This window comes from Lytechinus variegatus, chromosome 5 (assembly GCF_018143015.1).
Source record: "Lytechinus variegatus isolate NC3 chromosome 5, Lvar_3.0, whole genome shotgun sequence".
In the NCBI taxonomy this organism is placed as follows: domain Eukaryota; kingdom Metazoa; phylum Echinodermata; class Echinoidea; order Temnopleuroida; family Toxopneustidae; genus Lytechinus; species Lytechinus variegatus.
Genome location: NC_054744.1, coordinates 32,489,743 through 32,517,712, shown reverse-complemented (window position 1 = coordinate 32,517,712; position 27,970 = coordinate 32,489,743). Strand labels below are relative to the sequence as shown.

Sequence of the window (27,970 nt, the reverse complement as noted above, 5' to 3'; positions counted from 1 at the left end):
ATTCCCAGCACTTGCTCTTCAAAAATAGGGGCAATTATGCCTTGTCAAAGGGAAAGCTACTTTGACTCACTGGAAATATTACAATGTCACTCACGTTTATTCCACTAACCTGAACATATGACTATTTTCAGACAACAAAGTTGCAAATTTATGTTGCCAAAGCAGCAATACGTGAAATTAATTATAGGCATGTCTTGCATGCCAAATATGTTGGTAAGTTTCAGGAAAAGCTGGTTGCCTGTTCATAGTTTACCTGAAAAGTGCATGTAAAATGGCTTTAGGAAACTCTGAATTAAAAGTATTGAGGATGATAGAGATTTGACCAATTCATAAATCATAAGAACGGCAAGTAGATTTGGCTTGTTAACGTTGATCTTTCGTGACTGGCCCAAGATTCCAACACTTTCATGGATGAGAGTTTGCACAATATATGGGCAGACAGGACATTCATTTGCCCAGCATAAATGGGGTCTTAAGTCTATAAAACCTTGATACCATTACACTCTGCATCCACATGATTTCCTTTTTAATACTTTATGCTTGAAAGACCCCAATATCAAAATAAGTAAATGATATTGTGCATTTATAACAGCAATCACAGTTCTCTAATACCTTATCTTGAAAATCCATTGTCTGAACATCGATTGGTTTAGCAAATTCTTCATGGCATACAACTTGGTCGAATTGTCTAATGCCTGGCATCACACCTGTTTATTTGTCCTTCTGGCCATCTTAAAAACTTCAGCACAGTACAGACAGCCTTCATAAGAAAAGACCAATAGTCTTCAAGTGATGGGCAAGTTTGTTTTACACATACATGTAGTGTAATATAACATTACAGCACCTGGCCACAAAGAGAGTCTTGTCTCAAATGAGGTGATCAAAGCCTTCCGGGTCACGTCCTGCACAATGCACAAAGATTTGATGTCCTTGTAGCTTATCTGATCCATCTGACCGGTCATCTTTACTTAATGACTACTGTTTTTCGAAGCCCCTATAGGCATTGTACAGGGCCCATCTAGCTCAGTTCAAACCTGGCCATGTCAAAGATTGTCATCGATGGTCTCAACGTTGCTATCACAATTCAAACATAGAACTGAGTGTCCAGGTTGCCAATTTGCGCTATCTGACTTCATCTTAGCCTGTTTACTAGTGAATTCTGGAAATCTTTGTACTAAGGCCCACCTATAGCTGCAGTGAACACCTACCACATTCATGTCTTCATGTCAAAGATGATCATTAACAGTCTCACTGCTGCTAGTACAATTCAAACAGCTTTGATATCATAGAGCTGGGTGTCCAAGTTACCAATCTGCTCCATCTGACTGGTCATCTTAAGAACCTGGTCAAAGTTGGCACTCAGACCGGACATGTGCTGGAAGAATGCCTCCTTCTCTACCTGAACGGAGAAGTTGGTTATGCCTTGTTCCTTGAAGAGGGCTGTGACCTAACAGAGACCAAGCAAGAGATAATCCCACATGTAAGGAAATTTAATATCACTCAATTTTCTTCCAGAACAAATGAAAGAAAGTCGGGAAGATGTAAATAAATTTTGTATTGAATTCTAACAGATAAACCTTAAAAGACCACTTTGAAAAGTTGATATTTCATCAAAAAAATATGTCAGACCTATACAACTTTTGTTGGTGTAGATACCTTAATATAATTTCACGATCACAGCAATAAGAGATGCTAAATTCAAATATATTGGGGAATGTGAAAATGAAAGTGATAAAAAAGTGAATTGGTAATGAAAGATATGTAGAGAAAGGAGAAAGGGGAGATAGAAAGACACAGAGTACAGGGGGGGGGGGAAATTGGAATAAGGGGAGAGAAAGGATAAGAGATAGACAATTACATGTAAATCCGAGGATAAGGAAAACATAAAGGGGAACTTGTGCACCCTATATGATTGAGTAAAGCAGAAATCACCCAGACAAAAGATTGAAGTGGATGATATTAGAAAACTGGAACAAGCTTAGTTCTGAAAATTTAATTGAAATTGGACGTAGAATGAAAAAAACTATGATATTCTAAATAGCTCAACTATACCAACAATTAATGCACATTCTGGTCGGTATGAATATGAGAAAACAAAAGGCATCATCCATATATACAAGCAGCTTTGTATTTTATTTTAAGAAATGTCTGACCTTTTAATTTATCTTCATTATACTGTATTGCAGAGTTTAATTCAACCTGAACAGGTGAAATTGGTATTGTGGTAGCGTGAATGTACAGTAATATGATGAATTTACTTTGTTAAATCTGCAACACAACCTTATCAACACCAAATAATTTACCGTATTTAAAAAAAAATACTGAGTGACATCAAGTCTCTCATTTACATATCACTCTGCCGTTAACGCAAAGTTCGTCTTATGTAAATACGTGAAATATAAAATTGTCATAAGTTTATTTTACATCTGATTTTGATAAATTTTTCAAAGTTATGCTGGTTTTATTTTGCATTTTAATTAAAATCATTATTATCTTCTTTTCTTTCAATGCGAGTGGACTTTTGCTGTATATTGGAAAAAAAAGGGGGGGGGGACAACATCTTCAGGATGATGAACACCAAACCCACCTGTTGAATGATCTTTTGTTCATTTGCTCCCTGTTCAAGCTGAATATGTAGAGTTCCGGCAACTATGTCCCCTGAATGCCTCCAAAAATGGGGTTTCCGGAATGACAGGACACCATTTATAGACCGGATCTGGAGAAAAGGGAGCAAATTATAATTGTATACTAAATGCAGTTTCGTAAAGCTGTTTGCAAGTTTTCGTACACGACTTCATGCATGACTGGTGACCAGGGACCCGTTGCAGAAAGAGTTGCAATCAAACACAACTCTAAAAATCATGCACAACTTGATTTTCAACCAGCCAACAGCGCACATTTGGGACTTACAATTGATTTTTTTTTTGTTGCGTTTAAATGCAACTCTTTCTGCAACAGGCCCCAGGACCCTGAGGGTGTTACACAAACTTTTAAGTGTGACACTAGTCCTGCTTAAATGCCAATGCCGCATGCTAATATGATTGAAAAGTGCATGTCCTCTGAGCATGTACATGTACCTTGCTATGATGTACTTTCTACCACACACATTTCGGAAATCAAGTGTGATCTATAGTCAGGCTTAAATCTTTGAGAGACCCCTCCCCCATTCTCATGAGAAAGATATACTCCTATGTAGCGGACCAGGTGGGTGCTTTGTAAAGCTGTTGTAAAGTTATGAATTAATTTTTTTGTACCACTGGAACATGTTCTTGGGTCTGAAGTCAGCTATAGAGATATATCACACAACACAAGAAAGGGTCACCAGTTGTGCATTAGGTCATTCATAACTTAAGAACAGCTTTATAAAATACCCACCAGTTTTCTGTATAATCGTGTGTAACAGCTTGATCAACCACCATCCTCATCACTTTGGTATTCCATCTCTGTTTACTGCATTTTATGCTCAGTAAATATGCTCAGTGGCATGTTTTTATCATTGAATATTCGTGAGTATTATAATCTTTTTCTAAGGATGGAATGGGGCGATGACCGATCTCCCAGGATAGAACAGTACCCAGGAAAGCGATTTGAGAAACAAAAAGAATCGATAATAAATTAATAGTTTACACAATGTTGAACTTATACACACTCTATAGCATGTATTCAATACAATGAACTTCCTTAATTGCTCTAACCTTAAACCCTAAGAAGACTGGGGGGGGGGGGGGCAGATTCAGCCCCACCCCTCCTAGACATTTTCGCGATAAATCTGCCACTTGAAATTTGCTGACCGTGTCACTTGCTGACTTTACTTTCAAGGTTCACGCAACTTTTGAGACCAAAATTGTGACCCCCAGGTACGCGATTCCGAAATTACGCAACATTTCGTAAGTGCATGCAGACCCAAAATTGCTCTAAAACATGAGTTTGTGTACATATCCCATGCAAATAGTGTTTTTAGCCAAAGTCCATAAAATGTATCGTTATTTTTCCTTTTACTACTTAAAATCAATTGATTTTATCTTGTTTATAGTCAAAGTAAAGTCGCAAACAATTTCCATTGAAAAAACAATGAAAAACAAAAAGTCGAAAAACAATCAAATACATAAGAAATTTAGAAAACAATAAAATACATAAGAAAATAAATGTGATGTTGACATTTTCGAAAAATAAATTTGATCAGATGCTTATCAAGAGTATGTGAAACAAAAATTAGCATTTTACGGGCATTATTTTATTAACTAGAGCAGATTTATGATTTTATGCATAAAGTAGCATAATTAATGAGCAGTGAGATTTTTCGAAGAATTTGATATTACAGTTTTGTAGATAATGCCATGGGTAACGGGCGTGCCAATTTTCATCACGATCGATGGCCGAGATCATAAGGGGGGGGGGGCTGAATCACCCTCCCCGTCTTCTTAGGCGTCAAAATTTTTTGACCGCGCCGCTCACTGACTTTTTACTTTCAAGTCTTGTGCAACTTTTGAGACCAATTTTGCGTCACCCGGGTACGTGGTTCCGAAGTTACACAACGTTATGTAAGTGCATGTCAGACCAAAAATTGCTCAAAAACGTGATTTCGTGTACAAAGTCAATGTAAATTGTGTTTTCAAAAAAAAATCATAAATGTATGATTATTTTTAGTTTTATTGGCCTAAATGTATGTACTTTATGCTGTTTATGATCTTAGAAGAATCCCCAACGAATTTCAATGAAAAAACAATGAAAAACAAAAGGTCCAAAAAACAAAGAAATACATAAGAAATTGCAAAAACAATATAATACATAAGAAATTGATCTGATATCCCAATTTTTTTTCATGTACACTTGTTAAGAACATCACAAAGAGTTTCTATGCCAAAAATTAGAACATTTGGAGCTTTATTTATGGAGTTAGAGGAAAAAGTATGATTTCGCATACTAATTATGCATAAATTAGCATAATTACTTAATAGCGATTTGCATGAAAGAAATTACGTTACCATTTTGTAGATTATATCCCAGACAACCTGTGTGCCAATTTTCGGTGTGATCCCGTGGTCAACGGCCGAGATCTCAATGGGGGGCCTGGAAGGCCCCCTCCCCCCGGCCATATGAACTCCCAAAATACCCCGGCCTAGATAGGGTTAAAGGTCTGTATTCTAAGAAAAGTTTTCAGGTGAACCATGGCCATAATTTATAGATATCTTATATAACTGTGCTTCATTTAACCCTAAAAAGACTGGTGGGGCTGATTCAGCCACCCTCGACATTTTTCACGATAAATCAGCCACGCGAAATTTTTAGACTGCGTCGCTCACTGACTGTTTACTTTCAAGTCTTGCGCAACTTTTGAGACAAAAATTGTGACCCCCGGGTCTGCGATTTTGAAACTACGCAATATTTCGTAAGTGCATGCAGACCCCAAATTACTCAAAAACATGAATTTTGTTTTTCCTTTTACTGCTTGAAATCAATTAATTTTTTATGGTCAAAATAATGTCCCCGATAATTTCCATTGAAAAAACAATAAAAAACAAAAAATAAAAAACAGAGAAATACATAAGAAATACAAAAAAACAATAGAATACATAAGAAAATAAATGCCTTTCTAGACTACCGGTATGTGAAAAAAAATAGCATTTTAGGGGCATTACTTTATTAATTAGAGCAAACTTATGATTTTACGCATAAATTAGCATAATTAATGAGCAATGAGATTTTTCACAGAATTTGATATTATAGTTTTGCAGATAATGCCATGGGCAACGCGTGTGCCAATTTTTCGTCGCGATCACGCGATCGACAGCCGAGATCATGGGGGGGGGTGCTGAATCAGCCCCCCCCAGTCTCTTAGGAGTCGAAATAGCCCAGTCTATTTACGGTTATACACAAAATTTTTGTATACATAATGAAATAAGCATACTTCAGGGTTCCCAGCTTATCAAGAAAAACAAATTCCCTGATTTTCCCTGATGAAGTTAAACACTTCTCTGATAATCATTTAACCCTATATAGCCGAAGGGGGGGGGGCCTAAAAGGCCCCCCTCCTCAACATTTTTTCATGATAATTTCTAAATGCAAAAAAATAATACGCTTAAATTTAATGACTTTTTACTTTCACATCTCCCGCACATTTTGAGACCCTGTTTGCGAAAATCGGGGGTACACTTGCGGAGATATAGCTCATATTCGTGACCAATGTCACCGAAAATGGCAATTTCCATCGACTTTTGTGTGTACAATGTATGGGTTTTACAAGAAGTGTTGTCAGATGAATGTTTTGTTTTCTGTTTTTCCTCACATAACTTTCTTTTGGGCTATCACCAACTATTCTACATTTAAAAAAACAATAAAAAATAGAGATTTTCAAAACAAAGAAATACACAATAAATCAAAAACAAAGAAATACATAATAAATCAAAAACAAAGAAATACATAAGAATTCGGAAACACGGAAGGAAACAAGAATATTATCCATCTAATAAATTACTTTGAAACATTTCTGGCTGCTAATGAATATTCATTTATCTCTAATTTGCATAAGTATTTCACTTTTTGATGCTATAGTAGGTGGTTTCAGACCGCCTCGAAGTTCGCCAGTTCCAGGTATTCTCTGATCGGGAAATTTACCCCGATCAGAAAATACCAGGTATTTTGGTAATGTGAAAGCAAACTACGCGTAATCTCCCCGAAAGAAAATACCCGCTAAATAGTAGGTACTTGGCGAAATTACGAGAACTTTCGCAGGGATTTTTCCAAGGTCGCAGGTATTTTGGCGATGTGAAAGCAAATTACGGGAACTTTTAGCCCAGCGTGTCGTTGGTCGTCGTTGGGCGCGGGAGCTGTGGGTGGCTGCTGGGCTAGTGATTTTGAATCTCGCACCTTGCCTGCTTATCAGACCATACTGCGCATGCTCGTAACTTCAGGAACTTATATCCCGAAGGGTATGTTTCAGGGCGGTGTGAATGCAGGAATAATTAACGGGTATTTTTCAGCCTAAAAAGGTTCTCGTAATTTAACGGGGATTCTTGTGATCGAGGCGGTTTGAAACCGCCTAATGTCAAAATATAAAGTAAATATCACCTTTCTTCAGTACACAACTAGAAACAAAAAATTATGTCCAGACGTGGTAATCAATATGTGAAATTCAAAATTTCAGAAAAATTAGCATATGTGCATAATTAATTACTATTATAATCTAATAACTGTACAATTTCAATACAGTTGAGTGAGCTGTCTTTTAGATTACATGACTGGCTACTAACATGCTTGATTCCATTGCATTTTCTCAAAAAATGGGGGGAAAACTGCAAAAAATGAAAATTTCTTGAAAAAATTTGAATATTTGCATAATTAATTAGATAAATAAAAAATGATAATGAATATAATAAATTTGACAATGCATTCTTGTAAAATACATAATGGCACCCACACACCAAATTTGGTTGCAATCGGTCGATAAACGGCCGAGATCTGAGGAGGGGGCCTAATAGGCCCCCCCCCCCCCCCGGGCCATGCAATTTCAAAATAGCCCGGGCTATATAGGGTTAAACCCATTCCCAGTTTTGCATGTTTTCTAAGTTGATGCTGTGACTTACATGTATTTTCAGTAAAAAAACAATGATGTAAAACTAATTAGTACCTCCAAAACCAGTCATTCAAGGAAGTTGTTTTGATATGGAACACATCACAGAGTCTGACTGACTACCATGCTTTCGACTTGTGGGCTGATCAAAATTCCCTGATTTCCCTGATGGGCTGGGAACTTTGATGCTTATGCAGACCAAATCTGCATAGTCAATGGTACAATTGAAATCTTTTTTGACCATTGGGTGTTTACAGATTAATTCTTTAATCTACTACCTTGAATAATGCTTCATTCAAGCCTGGCTCAAGCTCTGGTGGTATCCTTTGTAGCAAGATGGATGCTGTATCCCCTAGCAACGGGGCTACACTGATGAGAATCATGACAGAGATGAAGATGGAACAAATAGGGTCCGCGATGAGGAGGCCAAACTTTTCGACGAGGAATGCCGAGATGATAACTCCCACACTGCCCATGGTGTCCGCCAGCACATGGAGAAAAACACCTAGAAGAGATGAAGAAATGTATGGGAAATACTCATCACACTGCTAGTGACGACAACTGCATCAATCTTTGGCAAAGGGTAAAGAATTATACTCAATTGCTATGGCCATTTTTTTCACTCTTTTTGTTTTCAATGGTTCAATGGTTTGGATATGAATGCCACCTGTCTGGTTCTTCATACTTTCTAAAATTGGTTTTTCAGAACAAAGTTACTGTGGATGCTTCCTCTGAGTTGGCCTACGGGGTCATGATCAACAATTTGGATTTTTCTTGACACAGAGTGAGTTGAGTCATCTTAAGAATATGATTTTAATCAATTAGTAATCTGTCACGCTTGTGGAAGTGTATAGGTGTAGCATGTCTAACTTGTAATGAGAGGGGTCAAGTGCTCGAATCCAACTGCGGTACTGCGTTCTTTAGCAAGGTATTAATCCACACTCTGCTACACTCCAACCAGGTGTTAAATGGATACCCTTTATGATGCAAAAGCCTAGTATGTAGTATGCCTAGCTATTTGGCATTTGGCAACTCTTATTGGAATGCCTCCTAAGGAGTGGAGAAAGCAAGGATCATATGACTGGAAAGTACCTATTGAACATTGTTACAATGCATTTAGCATTGTATAACAGAAGAATATGATTTTTATCTTTGTAATGTCACGACTGATTTAAACAGAAAGATATTAAGAAGTTGGTTAGAGAGTAGTACTATTTCAAACAAACCTTGCATGTTAGTGTTCTTAGTCTGGCAGGCCGGTTTCTTCTCATGTCCTGCATGGTGGTCGGATCCTCCATGGTGGTCGTGCGATTGCCCATGACTTGACTGGCTACTGCCATGGGAGTGGGCGTGACTTGTTGATTGGGAGGAGCTCGCACTTCCGTGGGAGTGGCCATGACTGGAACCACCCCCATGGCTGTGTGAATGAGCATGGCTGAATGCCATGATTCCGATGAGATTAACGATGAGGCCTATTACTGACACGGTCTGGAAGGTAAGTAAAAAAAACATTAGCAATAACATGAAAGTATTGAAGGTTTTTTCGGTAAACACCATGTATGTAATCATGTATGTTCTTAAGTCATAAATCATGTATACAGGGATATCACATAGCACAAAAAAGGATCACCAGACGTGCGTGAAGTCATTCGTATCTTACGAACAGCTCTATGAAACATCCACCAGGTATGAGAAGAATACAGGATAGACTTACAAATGAACCCCATGGTGTGACTGTAAAAGTGAAAATTGAATTTCAAAAGATGATCAGAAAACGGATCAGCAATCACACTGTCCATTGCTTTACTGCGGCATTTAACTAATAAGGGTTTCGTGTGGAAGTGAAAAAGTGACCACAGTTTTGACATTTGACCCATCCAATATTGCGATAACATTCAATCGGTCAAATTCAGTATAAAAATCAGCATGAAAATTGAGATTGGTTTAAGTGCAAAAATATTCTCTTACCATAAGTTGATCAGTGTTGATATCAGGCGGGTCCAAGAGACGTCCAATAGCAGCCGTGAATACAAAGCAGCCAATCACAACCAAGAAGAGGCCATTAACAAATCCAGACAGAACTTCTACCCTGCCATACCTTTCAACGAAAACATTCATATAAAGAACTGAAATAGTGAAATGCCAATATGACATTATTCAATGAAAACGGGGGCGGGGGGAAGAGTCTCTTTCCTTTCATTTCACCTGTGAACCTAAGTTCAGTGTAAATCTGTTATTTTTAAATTTATTTAGTCTGCTTCCTGATTATTTGGAACTCAAACCCTTCTCATATTCAATCAAGCCCTTAGGTATCTCTTTTTAGAAGGAAATACAAAACGTTTTTAATATATTCTTAGAATGACATGTATTTATTGCTCTCTTTCCTCTTTCTCCATCCCATCCGGTATTTGATGTAGGCGTTTTTTGTTTGTTTGGGGGGGGGGGTTAACCTGTAATTATGATTTTATGGTTGTTCATGTTTAAGTACTTTCTGTTGCAGAATGCCTATCACAGTATATCTTCCCTTTTTAGCCATCTTCTTTATTGGATGTACCTTGTTACTCATTGCCTATTTGTAATTTTATCTGATCTCTTGAAGGAGAAATAAATGAAACTTGAGAACTTGAAACTTATTCGCAACAATCATATTTCATGGTAATGCCTGTTCACAGGATTATAATACTGCTGATGGATATTGTGCCCATGGCAACACATCACAGTGAACAGATGCACACAAAATATAACTAAAATTCACAAATTTTATGTATAACTAGAATTCACAAAAAGGCAAGGTTACATTACACAAGCTCTCAAATCCTTTCACATGCCTAAATAAATTTCAGTTCAAACTCTTACATTCATTAGGACCCCCATATATTTGGGGGGAGTTCACTCAAAATCCAGTAGCTGTAGAATGAAATTATCATCTCCAATGTTTACTTTCATGGGCATAGCTGTGTTTGCAGTGTAAAATACATACATGTAAGATAACAAAATATCAAAAATATGAATAAAATAGGAATGTATTCTCATCCTGACTCACCCATAAGAGTATATCCTGGTAGCTTTCCAGTGTGACATGACTGCAGCACAGAGACCCAAAACGAGTGCAGTACAATCAAACAACATATGGAATCCATCAGAGATGAGACCTAGGCTGTTGGTCCACATACCATACGACAGCTCAACAAATGTGAACACCTATAAACAAACATTAAAAGCAAATCTAATGTTTAGTCAAGAAAGAGATTTGGTTATACAGGTAAAGAGAAATTAATTCACAAAGAAAAACAAAAAAGTACTCAAATTACGACTGCGAAGCGCACGTTTTGGCTTTCCGAGGCTTCGCCATCTGAACTCTGTATGCAATGATTATCGTAGTAGCAAACACTTTTTTGTGTCAAGTTTCTTGCTGTTAGGAGAGCTACATGCATGTACATGTATGAAATGATTTTAAAGGAAAATGCATTGAAGCTAAGTTGCAGGTTCTTCATATGGATTATCTTGTACCATATTGTGCTTGGAATGGAATGGAAAACAAACTCTTCAAATGGAACTTTAGCACTCTTTTACTTCCGGTTTCTGTGTCCATTGCGTGAAGCATAAAACTTTCTATTGAAACCCAAACCTTGACAATCTCTGACAAGAAAGCCCATACATTTAATAGAAGAATGGTGCTTTTGTTATTCTTTGACAGAGGTGCTATGACTCATCACTCCCAACAATGAACATGACTTCCTTGGTTTTCTTACAATGAAAGTTTATTGATTTCCCCCCTCCCTTTCAACTGACTTTAAAGGGGAAGTACAGTATTGATTTGTTGAACACACCATGTGAGTGCTGAACATTAGTGCTCATGGAAGTACACCTACAGTCTAAGTAAAGAACCAACATTAAATCAAAGAACCAACATTAGATCAAATACATTTAAAGTACGCAATAAAGAATGACATCAAGGTCTTATTGAAACGTAAAAGCAAATTCATGGTCACGTATGCCAAATTAACAGAAACAATGTGAACTAGAACACTGTTTTTGTCTTGAATGGTTGCTTTATGCATCCCACAAAAAGTGAAACTTCGAATTATCAATGATTTATCATAACTTAATCACAAATGCAATAGACAAATGACCTATCATTGTAAAGCTGGGTCCCGTGAAACGGGTTAGCGATTAACTGTACGCTTGATTTTCTGGACTGATTGTACATTGTAGTCAATGCAATCAATTGTAGAAAAATGTTTTACAATCATTGCTAAGCTTTATGTTAAGGGACCCCGCTCTCTCTTCTTAAAATGATTTCTCATTCAAGCATGGGAAAGAAAAAAAAAATTGAAGGATACCAAAAAGTCACTTAACGAGCTGTACCTGAATTTAAGTTCAAAAACAAAATCATGTGTCTACAAAGTTCAATATCTGCTCTTGAATATGATACCTGAACAAGATAAAATGGTAAAGAAATGAGAAAGTTCTGTCTCTTTAAAATAATGCCCGTATTTCCATAATTTGATTTAAAAATGTGTTTACACGGATCCTCTACCATAGCTATCACGCAGCTAACAAAAGATGATATAATGCGCAGCTGATCGTCAACAAATAATAGTGTTGGGTCCGACAGTTAGCCTGTAAAAAGACATTTAACAAAATTAATGGAATTCAATTATCATTCTAAATAAATAGAACTTTGTTATTTCTCACCCATTTTCTGTTAGTGAGGTATCAAATTAAAGAGCAGATATTTAACTTTTTAGACATGTGATTTGTTTTTTAAAATACAGATATGTTCACCAAGTGTCTTTTTGACATCCTTTCTTTACTTCTAAGTTGTACCAGGTTAAAGATTGTATTTTAAGCTTTACAATCATAGGTCATTTGTCTATTATTGTGATTAAGTTATGATAAATCATTGATAATTCTCGGTATCGTTTTTTTCTCTGGAATCACTGTATATTGATGTTGGGTGCAATTAGAAGTTTACATGTACATAATTCTATTTATCTAAATCTTAATTTGAAATTCTGCACACACCCACTCAACTTGCTTTTACCTCTTAGGAGTGCTGAGCCATACCCAATGAGATTCAGAACAGTAAACAAGTGGAATGCCTCTGGCCGTCTCACCTGCATCACGCAGTTCAATATAGCAGCAGTGCTGACTTTGAATACTACTCTAACTCGCACAAGATGTTCAGTGATACATGGTTACTCTTATGTCCACTTTTTATGAACTAGACCAATAAACTAACAGAGATATGATGGTTATTCAACAGATACACCCAATTCGGCCAAAGTTCATTGACCTTTGACCTTGGTCACGTGACCTGAAACACGCACAGGATGTTCAGTGATACTTGATTACTCTAATGTCCAAGTTTAACGAACTAGACCAATAAACTTTCAAAGTTATGATGGTAATTCAACAGATACCCCCGATTCGGCCAAAGTTCATTGACCCTAAATGACCTTTGACCTTGATCATGTGGCCTGAAACTCGAACAGGATGTTCAGTGATACTTGATTACTCTTATGTACAAGTTTCATGAATCAGATCCATAAACTTCCAAAGTTATGATGGTAATTCAACAGATACACCCAATTCGGCCAAAGTTCATTGACCTTTGACCTTGGTCATGTGACCTGAAACGCGCACAGGATGTTCAGTGATACTTGATTACTCTAATGTCCAAGTTTAACGAACTAAACCAATAAACTTTCAAAGTTATGATGGTAATTCAACAGATACCCCCGATTCGGCCAAAGTTCATTGACCCTAAATGACCTTTGACCTTAATCATGAGACCTGAAACTTGCACAAAATTTTCAGTGATGCTTGATTACTATTATGTCTAAGTTTCATGAATCAGATCCATAAACTTTCAAAGTTATGATGGGAATTCAACAGATATCCCCAATTCGGCCAAAGTTCATTGACCCTAAATGACCTTTGACCTTGGTCATGTGACGTGAAACTCATGCAGGATGTTCAGTGATACTTGATTAACCTTATGTCCAAGTTTCATGAACTAGGTCCATATATTTTCTAAGTTATGATGACATTTCAAAAACTTAACCTCAGGTTAAGATTTCGATGTTGAATCCTCCAACATGGTCTAAGTTCATTGACCCTAAATGACCTTTGACCTTGGTCATGTGACATGAAACTCTACTAGGATGTTCAGTAATACTTGATTAACCTTATGGCCAAGTTTTATTAACTAGGTCCATACACTTTCTAAGTTATGACGTCATTTCAAAAACTTAACCTCAGGTTAAGAATTGATGTTGACGCCGCCGCCGCCGCCGTCGGAAAAGCGGCGCCTATAGTCTCACTTTGCTTCGCAGGTGAGACAAAAACAAGCATTTATATACACCTCCACAACTCTGAAAAAGGCTTTACTCACCAAATTGATACACAGGTAGTAGAAGATCTGCCTGGAGTCATAAGATTCCAGGATCTGCCTTAGGAAGCTCCTTGATAAGGCATATAAGGACTGAGAGGTCCTCTGAAGTGTATCCCCTGTGAAGTTGTAGAGAGGTAAACCACCAGCCGTGTACCCTACCAGACTTCCTTTAGATCCTGGCTTGGGGAGAGGGCATCCGAGAACCCTGGTGGCTGAACAGAAAGAAAAAGAATGGTTGAGAACTGCAAGCTAGAAAAGGCCCAATATAGTCAGCTAATCCTACCATGGGCACCTTTATAAAACAAGATTGTGCCACTATTACGGTGATAGGCATCATTTGGAGCAGCTTTCCAGCATCCTGAATTGTTATGTCTAAGAATGAATGTGAACGTTAAGAGATGATGCAGGCAGCCCGGCCCTGATATGGCAAAAGGGTTTATCTTGAAATTTTGAGTTTTTGACAAAATTTCAAATCCTGGTAATTTTAAGGCGCTCTTTTCACTGGTGGAATTTGTAGCAAAAATGCGTAGCTTTTCAGATAGCATCAGCTATCTAGGTTAATTTCTTAAATTTTGGTCCAATTTTTATGGTAAAACCGTCTATCTCGCACATAGCCGACTTGTAACCGAAGGCTTCCATGGAAAACTGGTCTATCTCTGACTTAGACTGCTTTACCATGCAAATTGTACTGATAATCTTTCCTTATTTAAACGGGAAATCGGATAAGTTAGACCGTTTTTCCGAAAAAATGAACCCCCCACTCTTTGCTATGTCAAAGATAGATCGTTTACCATTCTTAGACAATACGTCATCGCATAGCGCGTACGCGCAACGCATATTCAGGCCATCCGAGCCGGCCTTGAGGATAAAAATGGATCGTAAGAAAGTTGGGAGGCTGAGCTGCCTCCCTCCATCTAGAGGGAGGATATTGCTGGGGTTGTCGTTAGAAAAAAAATCACAGGTAAGGAAGAAAGAAGGCAGAATACAATGACACTAATTAATTCATCCTAATTCCGAGACCAAGGCAGCTGCTAGATCATTTAGATCTACTGTATCGACGGCTGACCAGCTGATGTCCAATATCAATATAAAAGCAATATAGCAAAACCTTTTTTTTTCCCAGTACCCCAAGAAATGTTATGAACTTTCATAAACCAAGGACAGCGACAGATTAGAACTAACTGTTTTGCTGGATTATCCAGTTTTTGGAGGTTCATGTGGTAAAATTCCATGCATTTCCGCATTTTATTTTTACAGAGTCATCTAGCATTTGATAAATACGGTAAAACGGTCTTTGAGATAGACCTTATTAACTCGCTAAGACCATAATTAGAGATAGACCCTTTTACCAAATCATGCATTTGATTAATATGGTAAAACGGTATATCTCGAAGATTTGCAGTATTAACTCCCTTTTGCATGTCAATAGCCCCGTACGGTAAAACCGTCTAACTACGTAAATGTGGTATTAATTTTGAAATAGATGAAATAAGGGTTTTAAAAATTAAATTATCAGTTTTTGATACACTATACTTTGCTATACAAAGTATCACACAATTTATCCCTCAAATAAAAGAAGCTCACAAGTTTGAACTTTAAACCCATTTTTCTCCGTTTTTCCCCGAACAGTGTTTTTCAAGATAGACCCTTTTACCATATCAGGGCCGGGCAGCACTCCTGTTTTTCTGTGTTAAATCATATTTAGGTTCTTACAAACCTGACTTACCAAATATAAACAATATTGCACTAAAGATAACCCCTCCGGTCAGAGCATGCTCTTCCATCTGTAAATCACCCACCCGTCCAAGAATGGAACCACCCGTAGTGTAGGAAGAGCTCCAGAAGTAGCTTAGGATCAGTCCACTCAGAAAGAGGGAGTATCCACTGAATCGAGCCGTCCTGAACACCTCTAGGTGGTTGATGGATACAGATTCTACATAGTAATCTAAGATACACAGGACGAGGATGAGAGCAGCAAAAGGAAGGATCAGCGCCCTCCAGGATTCTGGCCCGTTCTAAAATTGAGGAAAAAGGGAAAAGAAGAAAAGGCAAATAAACTAATTCCACTCATTCAGTCAAGATTCTAGATGGAATGATTAGGAGAGCTGCTTCATGGTTCAGAGTGCATCACCATCTTCATGGAATGTATTGCACCAATCAGTCAACAAATAAAAGAGAAGAAACATATTTACATGAATTAAAAAAAATACGCATAAATTAGCATAAATTTTTTTTCTACTAAAAATGTCAAAATTCTGTGGAGACGTTTGTTAAATCTCATGAAGCTTTACCAGATGGAAGCAAAAAAAACAAAATCAGTTAACAAACGAAGGAGAAGAATTTTTTGTGAATGTTGAAAAATGTGCATAAATTAGGATATTTAATGAGTTTCAAAATTCTGTGTAGAAATTTTGAATCCCCATCAAGTACTATCGACGGCCCTTCAGGCCGGATGAGCTAAATATTTAAGAATAGGAGAAAGAGAGATCACAAAAAAGACAAAGCCATCTCTGTAAATCATGAATTCTGATTCAGCCCCCCCCCCTCGGCATTTTTCGCGATAAATCCGCCACGCAACCAAAATTGTGATCCCCACGTACGCGGTTCCGAAATTATGCAAAATTTTGTAAGTGCATGCAGACCCAAAATTTCTCAAAAACGTAAATTTGTGTACAAATCCAATGCAAGTAGTGTTTTAAGCCAATATTCATAAATGTATCATTATTTTTCCTTTTACTGCTTAAAATAAATTGATTTTATCTTTTTTATGGTCAAAATAAAGTCCCTGACAATTTTCATTGAAAAAACAATAAAAAACAAAAAGTCAAAAAACAAAGAAATACATAAGAAATTTAGAAAACAATAGAATACATAGGAAAATAAATGTGATGTTGGAATTTTTAAAAGTAAATTTGATCAGATGCCTATCTACAGTATTTGAAACAAAAATAACCTTTTCAGGGGCATTATTTTATTAATTAGAGCAAACTTATGATTTTACGCATAAATTAGCATAATTAATGAGACAGGACTTTTTTTGCAGAATTTGATGTTATAGTTTGGTAGATAATGCCATGGGTAATGCATGTTTTAATTTTTCGTCGCGAGCCCTCGATCGACGGCCGAGATCATAAGGGGGGGTCTGAATCAGCCCCCCCAGTCTTCTTAGGGGTCGAAATAGCCCAGTCTATTTAGGGTTAAGAATGCATGCATGCAAATAATGAGAGACCATGATTACCTGATGAACAAATAAATGAATCAGGGTCCAAGGTAGCAGCATGAGCGCTGAGACAATTGTTGATAGAGCATGAAGTCTTTTTGAACCACCAACGTCTACTGATAACTTCCGAGACATATTCCTGAAAGCCACTTTGACAAAGAGCAGAACCACCAATAAGATGACGCCACCCTGTATCAAATAGAAATCAGTTGCAAAAATGTATTTCTTGAATAATTCTAGGGCTGAATGAGTCATCATTTTTTTACACATTTAACATAAAAGTTTTCTAAAAATTGCTTACTGCTATATATTTCAACACACTACTTCTACCCCTTCCATGGAATTGTAATTCACCATTCTCCCAATTCAGAATATTTCATAGATATCTAACACAAGAAGCAAGAAAGATCTTGAACCACAATGTCACTGAAAAGTTACACTGCGAGGTTTCCAGTTGGAGCTCATCAGCAGTGATTTGGTCATTACTGTAAAATTATGACATTTTCTGAAAGACAACAGTTTCATATCATGTGCGTGTACTGCAAATCTCTGGATGTACTAAAATCTCTCTTTAATAGAAAGTAACATCTTTCATTAAGATGAGTTCATTTATTTTTCTCCTTTCTTATGAGTTGAGAAGATTGCACCCATAGTTAAAGAGTATTAGACACCCCCGAAAACTATAAAACTTTTACTTCAACAACCATCTTTCTGAACATGAATTTCTAAGATGGGCAATTTGGATTGACTTGGTGGTGCTTGATCACAGTGGTTCTTAACTCATATTTTCTCATAATACCATACCACTTCAAAAAAAAAGTGTTTACATGCGCATTTGTCTGTTTTGTCTTCAATCCTCAAGTCTATATGGCCTATAATTCACAAAGGTAGTTTATGCAGAGATTTCCTGTATAATTCACGCATATTAACCCTAAATCTCCCAGGGTATTTTGATTCTCGTCATTCCGGGGGGGGGGGGGGGGGGGGGGGGGTGGGGGGGGTCATAATGCCCCCCCATACGATCTCAGCCGCGGATTGCGCGATCATAGCAAAAATTTGCATGATGGTAGACAATGATGTAATCTACGCAGTTGCATTGGTAATATCCACTGAATTCATATATTTTTATTTTATATGAATTAATTATGCTAATTTATTCATGAAATCATACTCTTGCTCTGATTCACTAAATAAAGCTCCTAGAATGCTATTATTTTGTGAAAATATTCTTTACAGCTTTCCTAACAATTGTGAATGAAAAAAATTCTGGTACCAAGACCGATTTCTTATGTATTTTACTGTTCGTTTAATTTCTTATGTATTTCTTTGTTTTTTATTGTTTTTCGATGGAAATCGTTCCAGACTCGATTCTGATCATAAACAAGGCAAAATTAATCAAGTTACATCAGGAAAAGTATAAAGAATGATGCATTTATGAATTTTGCCTAAATACACAATTTGCATTGGATTTGTACATGAAATCATGTTTATGAGCAACTTTGGGTCTGACATGCACTTACATAATGTTGCATAATGTCGTAATCGCGTACCCGAGCATCACAAATTTGGTCTCAAAATTTGCGCGAGACTTGAAAGTAAAAAATCGGTGAGCGGTGAGATCAAAAAATTTTGCGCAGCAGATATATCGCAAAAATTGTCGGGGGGGGGGGGCCCATTATGCCCCCCTGGAAGAATTAGGGTTAAAAAAAGTCCAATGCTGATGCACGTTTTTGTCACAGTGCACCAAATTGATGCCTCTTGCCGTGGTTATCCATGCTATTTTATTCATGAGTCCACTGTTTTGCATTAATAAGTCCACTCTTCAAACAGTGTACATAATCACTGCAACAGGCGTCAATTTGGCACACTGTGACAAAAGCGTGCATCAGTATTGGACACTTTTCAGTATACATAGTAAATTAAGCATAATTCATACAGGAAATCTGCACAAACCATGGGTTCAACCCATGGTTTTAAAACCACCTTCATGAATTCAGGCCTATGAGGTCAGTATTACACATGATAAAGAATGAGTGTAGCAGTTGATTTGGCACCAAGTCAGCATCCAGTGGTCATAAGTCATAAACTTCTCTTTGATAGTGGAATGGATGATATGCCATGGGTTTTGAGGACTTCTGAAATTCTCTTATCTTTAATTCTTACCTTATGGTCCGAGACTCCTAACCAAGAAATGGCCTGGTAAAAGACGTGTGTCACTGCACTTTTATGAGGTCCCTCAGCTAACAGAATATGTGGTTAAGGAAAGGAACTATTCCAACAAAAAACATCACCTCACTGGAGGTGGTTACCAGTCAAATAAGGAGTATAAATTGCCACTTGGTCTACACCCACTATGTCTACTTTATGCTTGGAATCTTGATTTCAACATGGACTAATCATACATTTAGTCAGTATATAACCAGTTTGTTGCAATTTGATTTCAGCATGACACATTTTTCCCAAGTTGCCATTGGCATACATAATAAAGCTGAATGGAAATAAAAGTGATCTATCTATCTGTCTAATATTAGGTAAATACAGGAATGTAATAAAGGATACGATGTTCAGGCTGCTTTTGCTGAAGATCCACATCAAAGAGTAACAACGAGAGAATTGCAAGAAGAAACATAAAGCCACCTCTTGTCTGTTTAATAGAATTAAAGAAAAACATAGGGTAGTTCGGATTGGAATTTCATTTGATATATCAAACAACTTTTTGTTTGTTTGTTTTTAATATAAGTTTCAATAAATTTGTAACACTACAGTATTTTCTTTTATAATGTTTTCCACATAACATTTACAAGGAACATTGATACACTGACTGCACAATGTAAAAACAAATCAAACAGGGATACTAAAATTCTCTTTGAAATTGAAAAAGTTGTAAAGTTATGATATTGAAAAATCTGATTATTTTTCACAGAAGTTTCTTCATTTGTATATCTTACCCTACTTGGACCACCTCCTCGACTTGTAAACAATGCAGCTACAAACCCACTGATGACAACATCATTGTGCTCAAATAATAAAATCGATCTGTAAAGTTAAACGAGATTTAACATCAGAAATACAAATGTAGTTCATATCCAGAAAAAGGTCAGTTCTTCAGCAGGTAAGAATTTCAGGATTCACATACATATATCAGAAACTAATTTTAGATATTGGGGAAAAACAGTTTCATAAACCTGCTTCTTCTCCAACTATGATAAATCTGATAACAACTTCTGGAAGTTTATCACATTTTTTCAACATTAATTTATTGCAGCTACATGTAAGAATTAACATTTTCTTCACATGTTGACTTAACCCTTGACAATGGACAAGTTTGCAACACTAACGTTTCAAGTGCGCTTTACACAAATGCTTCAAATAACAAAAGAGGGCTGCTTAACTAATAATAAAAAAGAACATATCTATTCACACACAGCTAAGACAAGAAAAACAAAAACTACATAAATGTATTACTGTCATCTAACATTAACACTAACTTGAACTACAGATCTAATATAAACCTTTATGTATGCACGAGACCATTAATTAATGTACATACATGTATGTTACATTGTGCGCGGGCAAGCAAGTATCCAATGATCATGGTAATAATATATCTATAAAGTTTTAGAGATGTGGTTCAGATGTCTAAGGCTATGTTACATGTTAATAACAATCATTATCATTATAATTATCATTACCAAGTACATACACAACAAATAAAAAAGGGTAACAGCTAATAAGATACCTGAGCGGACCACACAATGTCAACCCAAAGATCCATAGCACAGATATGACAGTCTGAACGATTGCATGTCTCACTACTCTAATCCACTGGTGCTTGGTGAGTCTTCTACCAGTAGATAAAGGTCTTTGTAATACAAAGAGAACGGCTGCAGATCTGCAAACAACACAAATACAGAAACATATTCTTGTTTTTATAAGCGAACAGGGAGTTGCACATTTTTCAAGCACAATCTTGTGTAATACAGTCAATTTCAACTTCCTGTAGCTTAATGTTGCATATATTGTGCCACCTCTCTGAAATATTAGCTGAAACAAAATAGTGGAGCAAGTTTACAAAATAAGGTTATCAATGAAATAATTTTCATATCTTAACTCTAATTAAATCATCTATACACCTGTACAGATGATTTTAAAGTTCAACATCCTCGGTATGAATGATAAAAAACAAATAATTAGCATACAAAGCAATGATTTTAACTTATGCTGAAAAACATAAATTAAAATGAGAGTCACATATCAAATAACTCATATTGGATTACAGAGAAAACTAAAGACGGAGCAGGCTTTGGCGCAGCAACTACCTACATCACTTTCATTCCAGTTCTATGTTTGAGTATGAATAAACCAGTGTCTAGCCAGACTAGCCTACAGTAAGAGTTCATTTGCATACTCACATTTATAAATTAAAGAATGACAAAACCACTGATGCAAAGAAAAAACAAAAGCACCTGGAACACACATACACTGCATCAACTGCATACACAATGAATGATGAATGGTGGATAATATCATGCAAAATAATAAAAAAAGAATTTATGTTCACCAAAGAAAATAAATTTGAACTTACCCTGATCTAATAATGAATACAAATATGACAAGGTGAACCAGCTTGAGTACATCATATGAGATGAAGATTCCTAGAGCTTGAAGACACTTTGTGACCACAAGGAGAATAATATATGGGGCCAGTCTGGAAATAAAATAGGATCAATATCATAAAAGAGGAAAAACTAAGGGGACAAAATGCTAAATAACATACAAAACTAGCACTGTTTTAGACAAAAAAAATATAATTGAAACAAAATTAACATGCAAGACGAGTGCGGTTTTATACCCCCCTCCCCCTAAAAATGATAATAATAATTGAAATAAACTTTCAGGGGCTACTATTGTAGGTCAGCAGCCAATATTTCTATGTTATATTAAAACATTACAATACAGCTTACATTGAACCATATGGGAATTTCAGGGGCTCTTTTTTTAAATTTAGTTTGCCTTTGCTCTTGAGGGCATTATCGTGGGTGTGGGTGAGTGACTTTTGGATGGACTTGAATATGTATACACATTAAAGATACAGAAAATGATTCAATATCTGATTTCTACTTCAACTATTCCAGTGTAAAGGCTTATCCAAATTGGTACACAACCAAATATGTGTAACATGTTGGCCAAGTAGACTCCTATGTACCCTAATAAACTTTTCACAAAGTTCTATGAAAAATTTAAATGATAATCTATAACTTAAATATACATCACAATGGAAAAATTACCATCAAAATCTATTGGCAATTTTCAAAAATAAATCTGAAATGTTAACTACATCTGAAACAGAAAATAACCATCGTTGAGGCCTTTACTGAGAGAATGGTCCCTAGACCTCTTGCACAGAGAGAGCTCAGAATTGCTAGCTCATAGCACAAGTGCCAATGCGTGCATGAGTAAATCTCACTAGCATAGAATAGAGTCTTGTTTGCCGATTTCTTGTCTGATATTTACCCCCCTCCCCTAAAAAAAAAAAAAAAATTCAGTTATAATCCTTAACTTAAGTTATTCTGGATGTTAAAAACCTCCATTTTGACAAACAAAGCCGAAATCTAGATGACAACTCATGATGCGAGGTTACTACATGTACACTCTTGGATTTATCTCCTGTGTAATTCGAATTTAATAATACAGGGTATATCGTAGAATTGTGATAACTCTAGGGGAAATGTGTGCAATAGAAATTGCACATGTTGGTAAAAATGGACCCCTAAATACATGCAACTGTTTCCTGTGTCGGTGAAGCACTGCATCTTTTTCTTTTTTATACCACGTGAATGGAAATACAGGATACAGAAAATAAGATGCAGCTTGGCAATTTGAAACTGCTCAATGCTACTTTTCAAGGCTTGTTCAAGATTTTTTAGATGGACAAAAGCATGGAGCAACATACTGATAAGAAATTCTGTTTTTTTTTCATATTTTCTGAGAAGCCTGCCAAGGTTTTAAGGAGCCATTTGCCACCAAACAGCCCCAATATCGAACCCTGGCCTCATGTACTTTTGTCCCTGGTAAATTTTCTGATATAAAGTGGCTGCATTATGAAAAAGGACAGGGTTCTGAGCTAATAGAAAGTAGACATACACTTTGAGGATTTCAGGCAATCTTTTCAATAGAGTGATTGTAGAAAAAAATGAAATTATAAACCCCAAAAGTACTACATCCATGTATGTTCTCACTGCACCTCTTTTTTCATCTTTACAAGTACTTCTTTACTTTTTCACCATATCAATATTTCATACCAATTAAGGAGGGTAATTTGTATTAATTTCATTTTAAATCATCAGCATGAATCAACAATTATCCAATACCTTGATCTAACAATTAATATATTTGCTGCACAAATGATAGAGTACATTGTACATGTACGTGTACATCATGTACATGTACATAGCAGGGGATAAAATTTCACAAAGTCATCCAAAATCGGTCAAGCCCTTTCGATTCAGATTTATGTGCCAATTTTATTATTCATTATAAAGAAAAACATAAGAAGGTCAAGGTAAATCAACAGACGAAACATATCAATGAAGGAATATTTAGAATATATGCATTTTAAATGCATTTAAAAATCAAAACTGAAAAAAAAAGATCCAAACTGGGATAATGAAATGACAAACCTTTCATGGTGGACTCGCCCTAGATTGCTAGTAGAACCCATCATCTTGAAAGCTGATCATCTACTAACATGTATTATCACTGATAACTACATGTAGTACAGGCTTGAAGGAACATCTGCGTTGTTCTTAACAAGATCTTGTAGGATTAGGTATTTCTTATATTCTCCATTCCAATATCTGAGGAGCGAGGTATGAGACAAATGAGGTAGGAATAATCATTTTTCTTAAACTGAACCAGAATCAAAACACACTTAATTCATGATAGCATCCAAACTTTGGCGTTTATACAGTTTCGCACCAGCCAACTTTAAAATTTCACCAGTATTGTTCGCATTTAGGCAAGTCTCTCAATCACATTTCACGGTGAGTCTCCCACCACTTTTTTTTTAATATCACGGTCAGGAAAGGCTGTATTTGGGCATCGTTCAAATTCTTGGACATTGCTTCGCTTCGATTCGCTGTAATTTATTTTTGCATTGAATTTAGCGACCAAAAATCATGTGAACATGTGGTGAACAAAAGGGTCAGCTGCCACAGAAAGATCTTTTGGTCACTAACTTCAGTTTATACCAAACCTACGATGAAGCCAAACATTGCCAAGTGAAGTGACATGTGAATTAAAAAAAAAAAAAAAAAATTCAAGATCCAAAGGAATTAAAGCCGTTCCCAATAGCAATATTAAAAAAACGTGCGGTGGGCACATTGATTGTGGAATGCGAGTGAGATACTTGCTACATGACATTTTTGAACAATTACAGGTGGGTAAATTCTCTCGAAGTCGGCCAGTGAAAAACACTATCAGCGCCCGAAACACATTACATCTTATTACGGTACAGTACATGTATGTTCTACAATTTGTGCACAAAAAAAACTGAGTTGCTCAAAACAGCAATGACAGTAAACTCTATTAAAGTCTGTCTAACGTTAAGTGAATTTTCCAACTCCCCTTGGCCTTGCCCCCTCAATCCCCCCCCACACACCTTTATAGTATACAATACTTACTAGGCCTACGAAACAGACAACAGACCAAAATACTTTGAGGGATACGATCAGAAGCTGATAACTTGTCTTAAAGGGGTGGTCCAGGCTGAAAGTATTTATAGCTTAAAGGTCAAGTCCACCTCAGAAAAATGTTGATTTGAATCAATAGAGAAAAATCAGACGAGCACAATGCTGAAAATTTCATCAAAATCGGATGTAAAATAAGAAAGTTATGACATTTCAAAGTTTCACTTATTTTCAACAAGATAGTTATATGAACGAGCCAGTTACATCCAAATGAGAGAGTCGATGATGTCACTCACTCACTATTTTTGTTTTTTATTGTTTGAATTATACAATATTTCAATTCTTACGAATTTGACGATAAGGACAAAATGTTAAAATAATGGAATTCCACGTGTTCAGGCAGGAATGAAACTTCATTTCACATGACAATGACGAGAAAATAAAAATATTTCATATTTCATATAATAAAATACAAAAGAAATAGTGAGTGAGTGATGTCATCAACTCTCTCATTTGGATGTAACTGGCTCGTTCATATAACTATTTTGTTGAAAATAAGCGAAAATTTAAAATGCCATAACTTTATTTTACATCCGATTTTGATGAAATTTTCAGTGTTATGCTTGTTGAATTTCTCTTTTTATTCAAATCAAGTTTTTGTTGGGGTGGACTTGTCCTTTAATGAATACAGTAGAATTCACTGAGCAAAATGCCGAAAATTTCGTCAAAATCGGACAATAGCAAAGTTATTGAATTTCAAAGTTTAGTAATATTTTGTAAAAACAGTCGTCATGGATATTCATTAGGTGGGCTGATGTCATGTCTCCACTTGTTCTTTTGTATTTTATATGAAATTATTTTCATTCAATTTTTTTTCCTCCAAAGAGTCCAAGAACTAGAAAAATTGGATTGACAATTGATTTAGTGCATTAGATATTTATTGCTGCAACTTATTTCATTATAAGTCAGACATTTTATTCACACATGTATGAAATAATGAAAAAATGTGATTTTATGTAATAACATAACAAAACGGAAAGTGGAGATGTGACATCATCAGCTCGCCCAAAGAATATTCATGACGACTGTTTTCACAAAATATTGCTAAACTTTATGGCAGTGTATACAGCCACACGCGTGTGTCTTTACCATCCAGCCACACGCGTGTGGTTATATCCAGAACACCTATCTGTGGATACCGCCACACGCCGCCAGTAATAACAGTAAAACACGTACCGGTATGTAGGTCTGACGGTCTATATCACGATCAAAATAACCTCATTTCTTCATTAAATTCTTACATTCTAAACCCCTTTGATATCCTTAGATCGTTTCAATTTCATTCTCACCGTCTTCTCTCCTTGCTTTTCTTGTCTTGTTACAAACGGTCGTCTGTTTAACAGCAAATTCTCTTTTTCTACTTGTGTCGATTCTGGCTTCCTTTGCGGTGGCAGACCCATACAGCGTTAGCGCAGCGCAGTAGTAGACATACACAGTTTGGGTTTCGTACGTACGCACGTACGCGCACATAGCCTAGAGTCAGTAGAGAATCGACACAAGTAGAAAAAGTGTGGAAATTTGCTATTTAACAGGCGGCCTTTTGTAACAAGACAAAAAAAGCAAGGAAAGAAGACGGTGAGAATGAAATTGAAACGATTTAAAGAAATCAGAGTGGTTTAGAATGTAAGAATTTAATGAAGAAATGAGGTTATTTTGATCGTGATATAGACAGTCAGACCTACATACGCGTTTTACTTTTATTACTGGCGGCGTGTGGCGGTATCCACAGATAGGTGTTCTGGATATAACCACACGCGTGTGGCTGGATGGTAAAGACACACGCCTGTGGCTGTATACACTGCCAACTTTATTAGGCCTAGGCCTATTTGTTATCAGAATTCAGATTTTGATGAAACTTTCAGCGTTTTGCTCAGTGAATTCTACTCTGTGTATTAAGCTATAAATATTTTCAGCCTGGACCACCCCTTTAAGTTTTCAACAGTTAGTGCAAACAACATTAGTCATGTTACTAGTGATATCCTATCTGCCTATCGCAAGTTTGGCAAAGCCAAAGAATTTAATAATAGAAATAAGTCAGAAAGAAAACTAATCTCGACAAAAAAAATCACATCTTTGAACTTTATTTTTGTTGGTATTTGCGTATCAATGGTGGAAGTTTGATGCAGGAATAATAAGAAAATGTTGCGTTTAATATATGATTGAATTTATATTAAGTGTTCGACAAAATAATCCACAGGAGACTGAGCCTGAGGAGAATTACCAGTCGTCATGCCGGTGCTCGTCAGAAACTGGCGAACATGCCATGAAAATGGGCATATGGGACCGAAGGCGAAGCGTAGTCCTAGCTGCAAGCAAAATTGGAAAAAAAATACCCTTTTTCGCACATTGGAAAATTATTCACTCTTACCTTGAATTCTTGCAATTCTATACTTCTCATTTTTCAAAGGAGTTTCAGAAAATTGACGCCTTTAGACCTAGTGGATCATAAGGCCACGTAATGTAATTGCAGTGACGACAAAATTGCATCGCAATTTGACCTTTGACCCTACACATCGTCAAATTGTACGTCGACGTGACGTCACTTTTATTTAATTTACTTTTTTTCTGAAGTATGAATAATTTGCAAATTAAAGGAGAATGAAACCTTTGGAACAAGATCGCTTGTGTGAAAACAGAAAAAAAACAGATCAACGAAAGTTTGAGAAAAATCGGACAAATAATGAGAAAGTTATGAGCATATGAATATTGCGATCACTAATGCTATAGAGATAGCGAATTGGCAATGCGACAAAGATGTGTGATGTCACTTGTGAACAACTCTCCCCATTACTTTAGTATATATTTCACTAGAATTGCCTCTTTTATCACATCTATCCGTAAATCATGTGTTCTCAGGCGCGTAGCCAGGGGGGGGGGCGGTGGGGGCGGTCGCCCCCCCCAAAAAAAAAAACGTCCCCAAAAAGAAAAAAAAAGAAGGGAAAAAAGAGAGGAGAAAAGAAAAAGGGAAGGGAGGAAAGGGAAGAAAGGTAGCTATGTGTTTTTTTTCTCTTTATTCTTTATTTTTTTCTCAA

The 27,970-nt window shown here is 36.4% G+C and overlaps 1 protein-coding gene across 1 annotated transcript; it reads right to left on the bottom strand.

The window, feature by feature from the left end:
* Positions 1-105: 105 nt before the first annotated feature.
* LOC121415941 (zinc transporter 5-like) lies at positions 106-27,442 on the bottom strand. Its single transcript, XM_041609343.1, has 16 exons — positions 27,307-27,442; positions 23,871-24,047; positions 21,776-21,898; positions 20,930-21,082; positions 20,139-20,226; positions 19,750-19,834; positions 19,354-19,430; positions 17,209-17,379; positions 15,697-15,985; positions 13,971-14,182; positions 10,614-10,771; positions 9,539-9,668; positions 8,797-9,058; positions 7,849-8,075; positions 2,588-2,716; positions 106-1,447 (listed from the first exon to the last, which is right to left on the bottom strand). Exons 2-16 carry the CDS (start codon positions 23,912-23,914, stop codon positions 1,268-1,270), a joined length of 2,328 nt encoding a protein of 775 aa, XP_041465277.1. The 5' UTR covers positions 23,915-24,047; positions 27,307-27,442; the 3' UTR covers positions 106-1,267.
* Between the last annotated feature and the right edge of the window lie 528 nt (positions 27,443-27,970).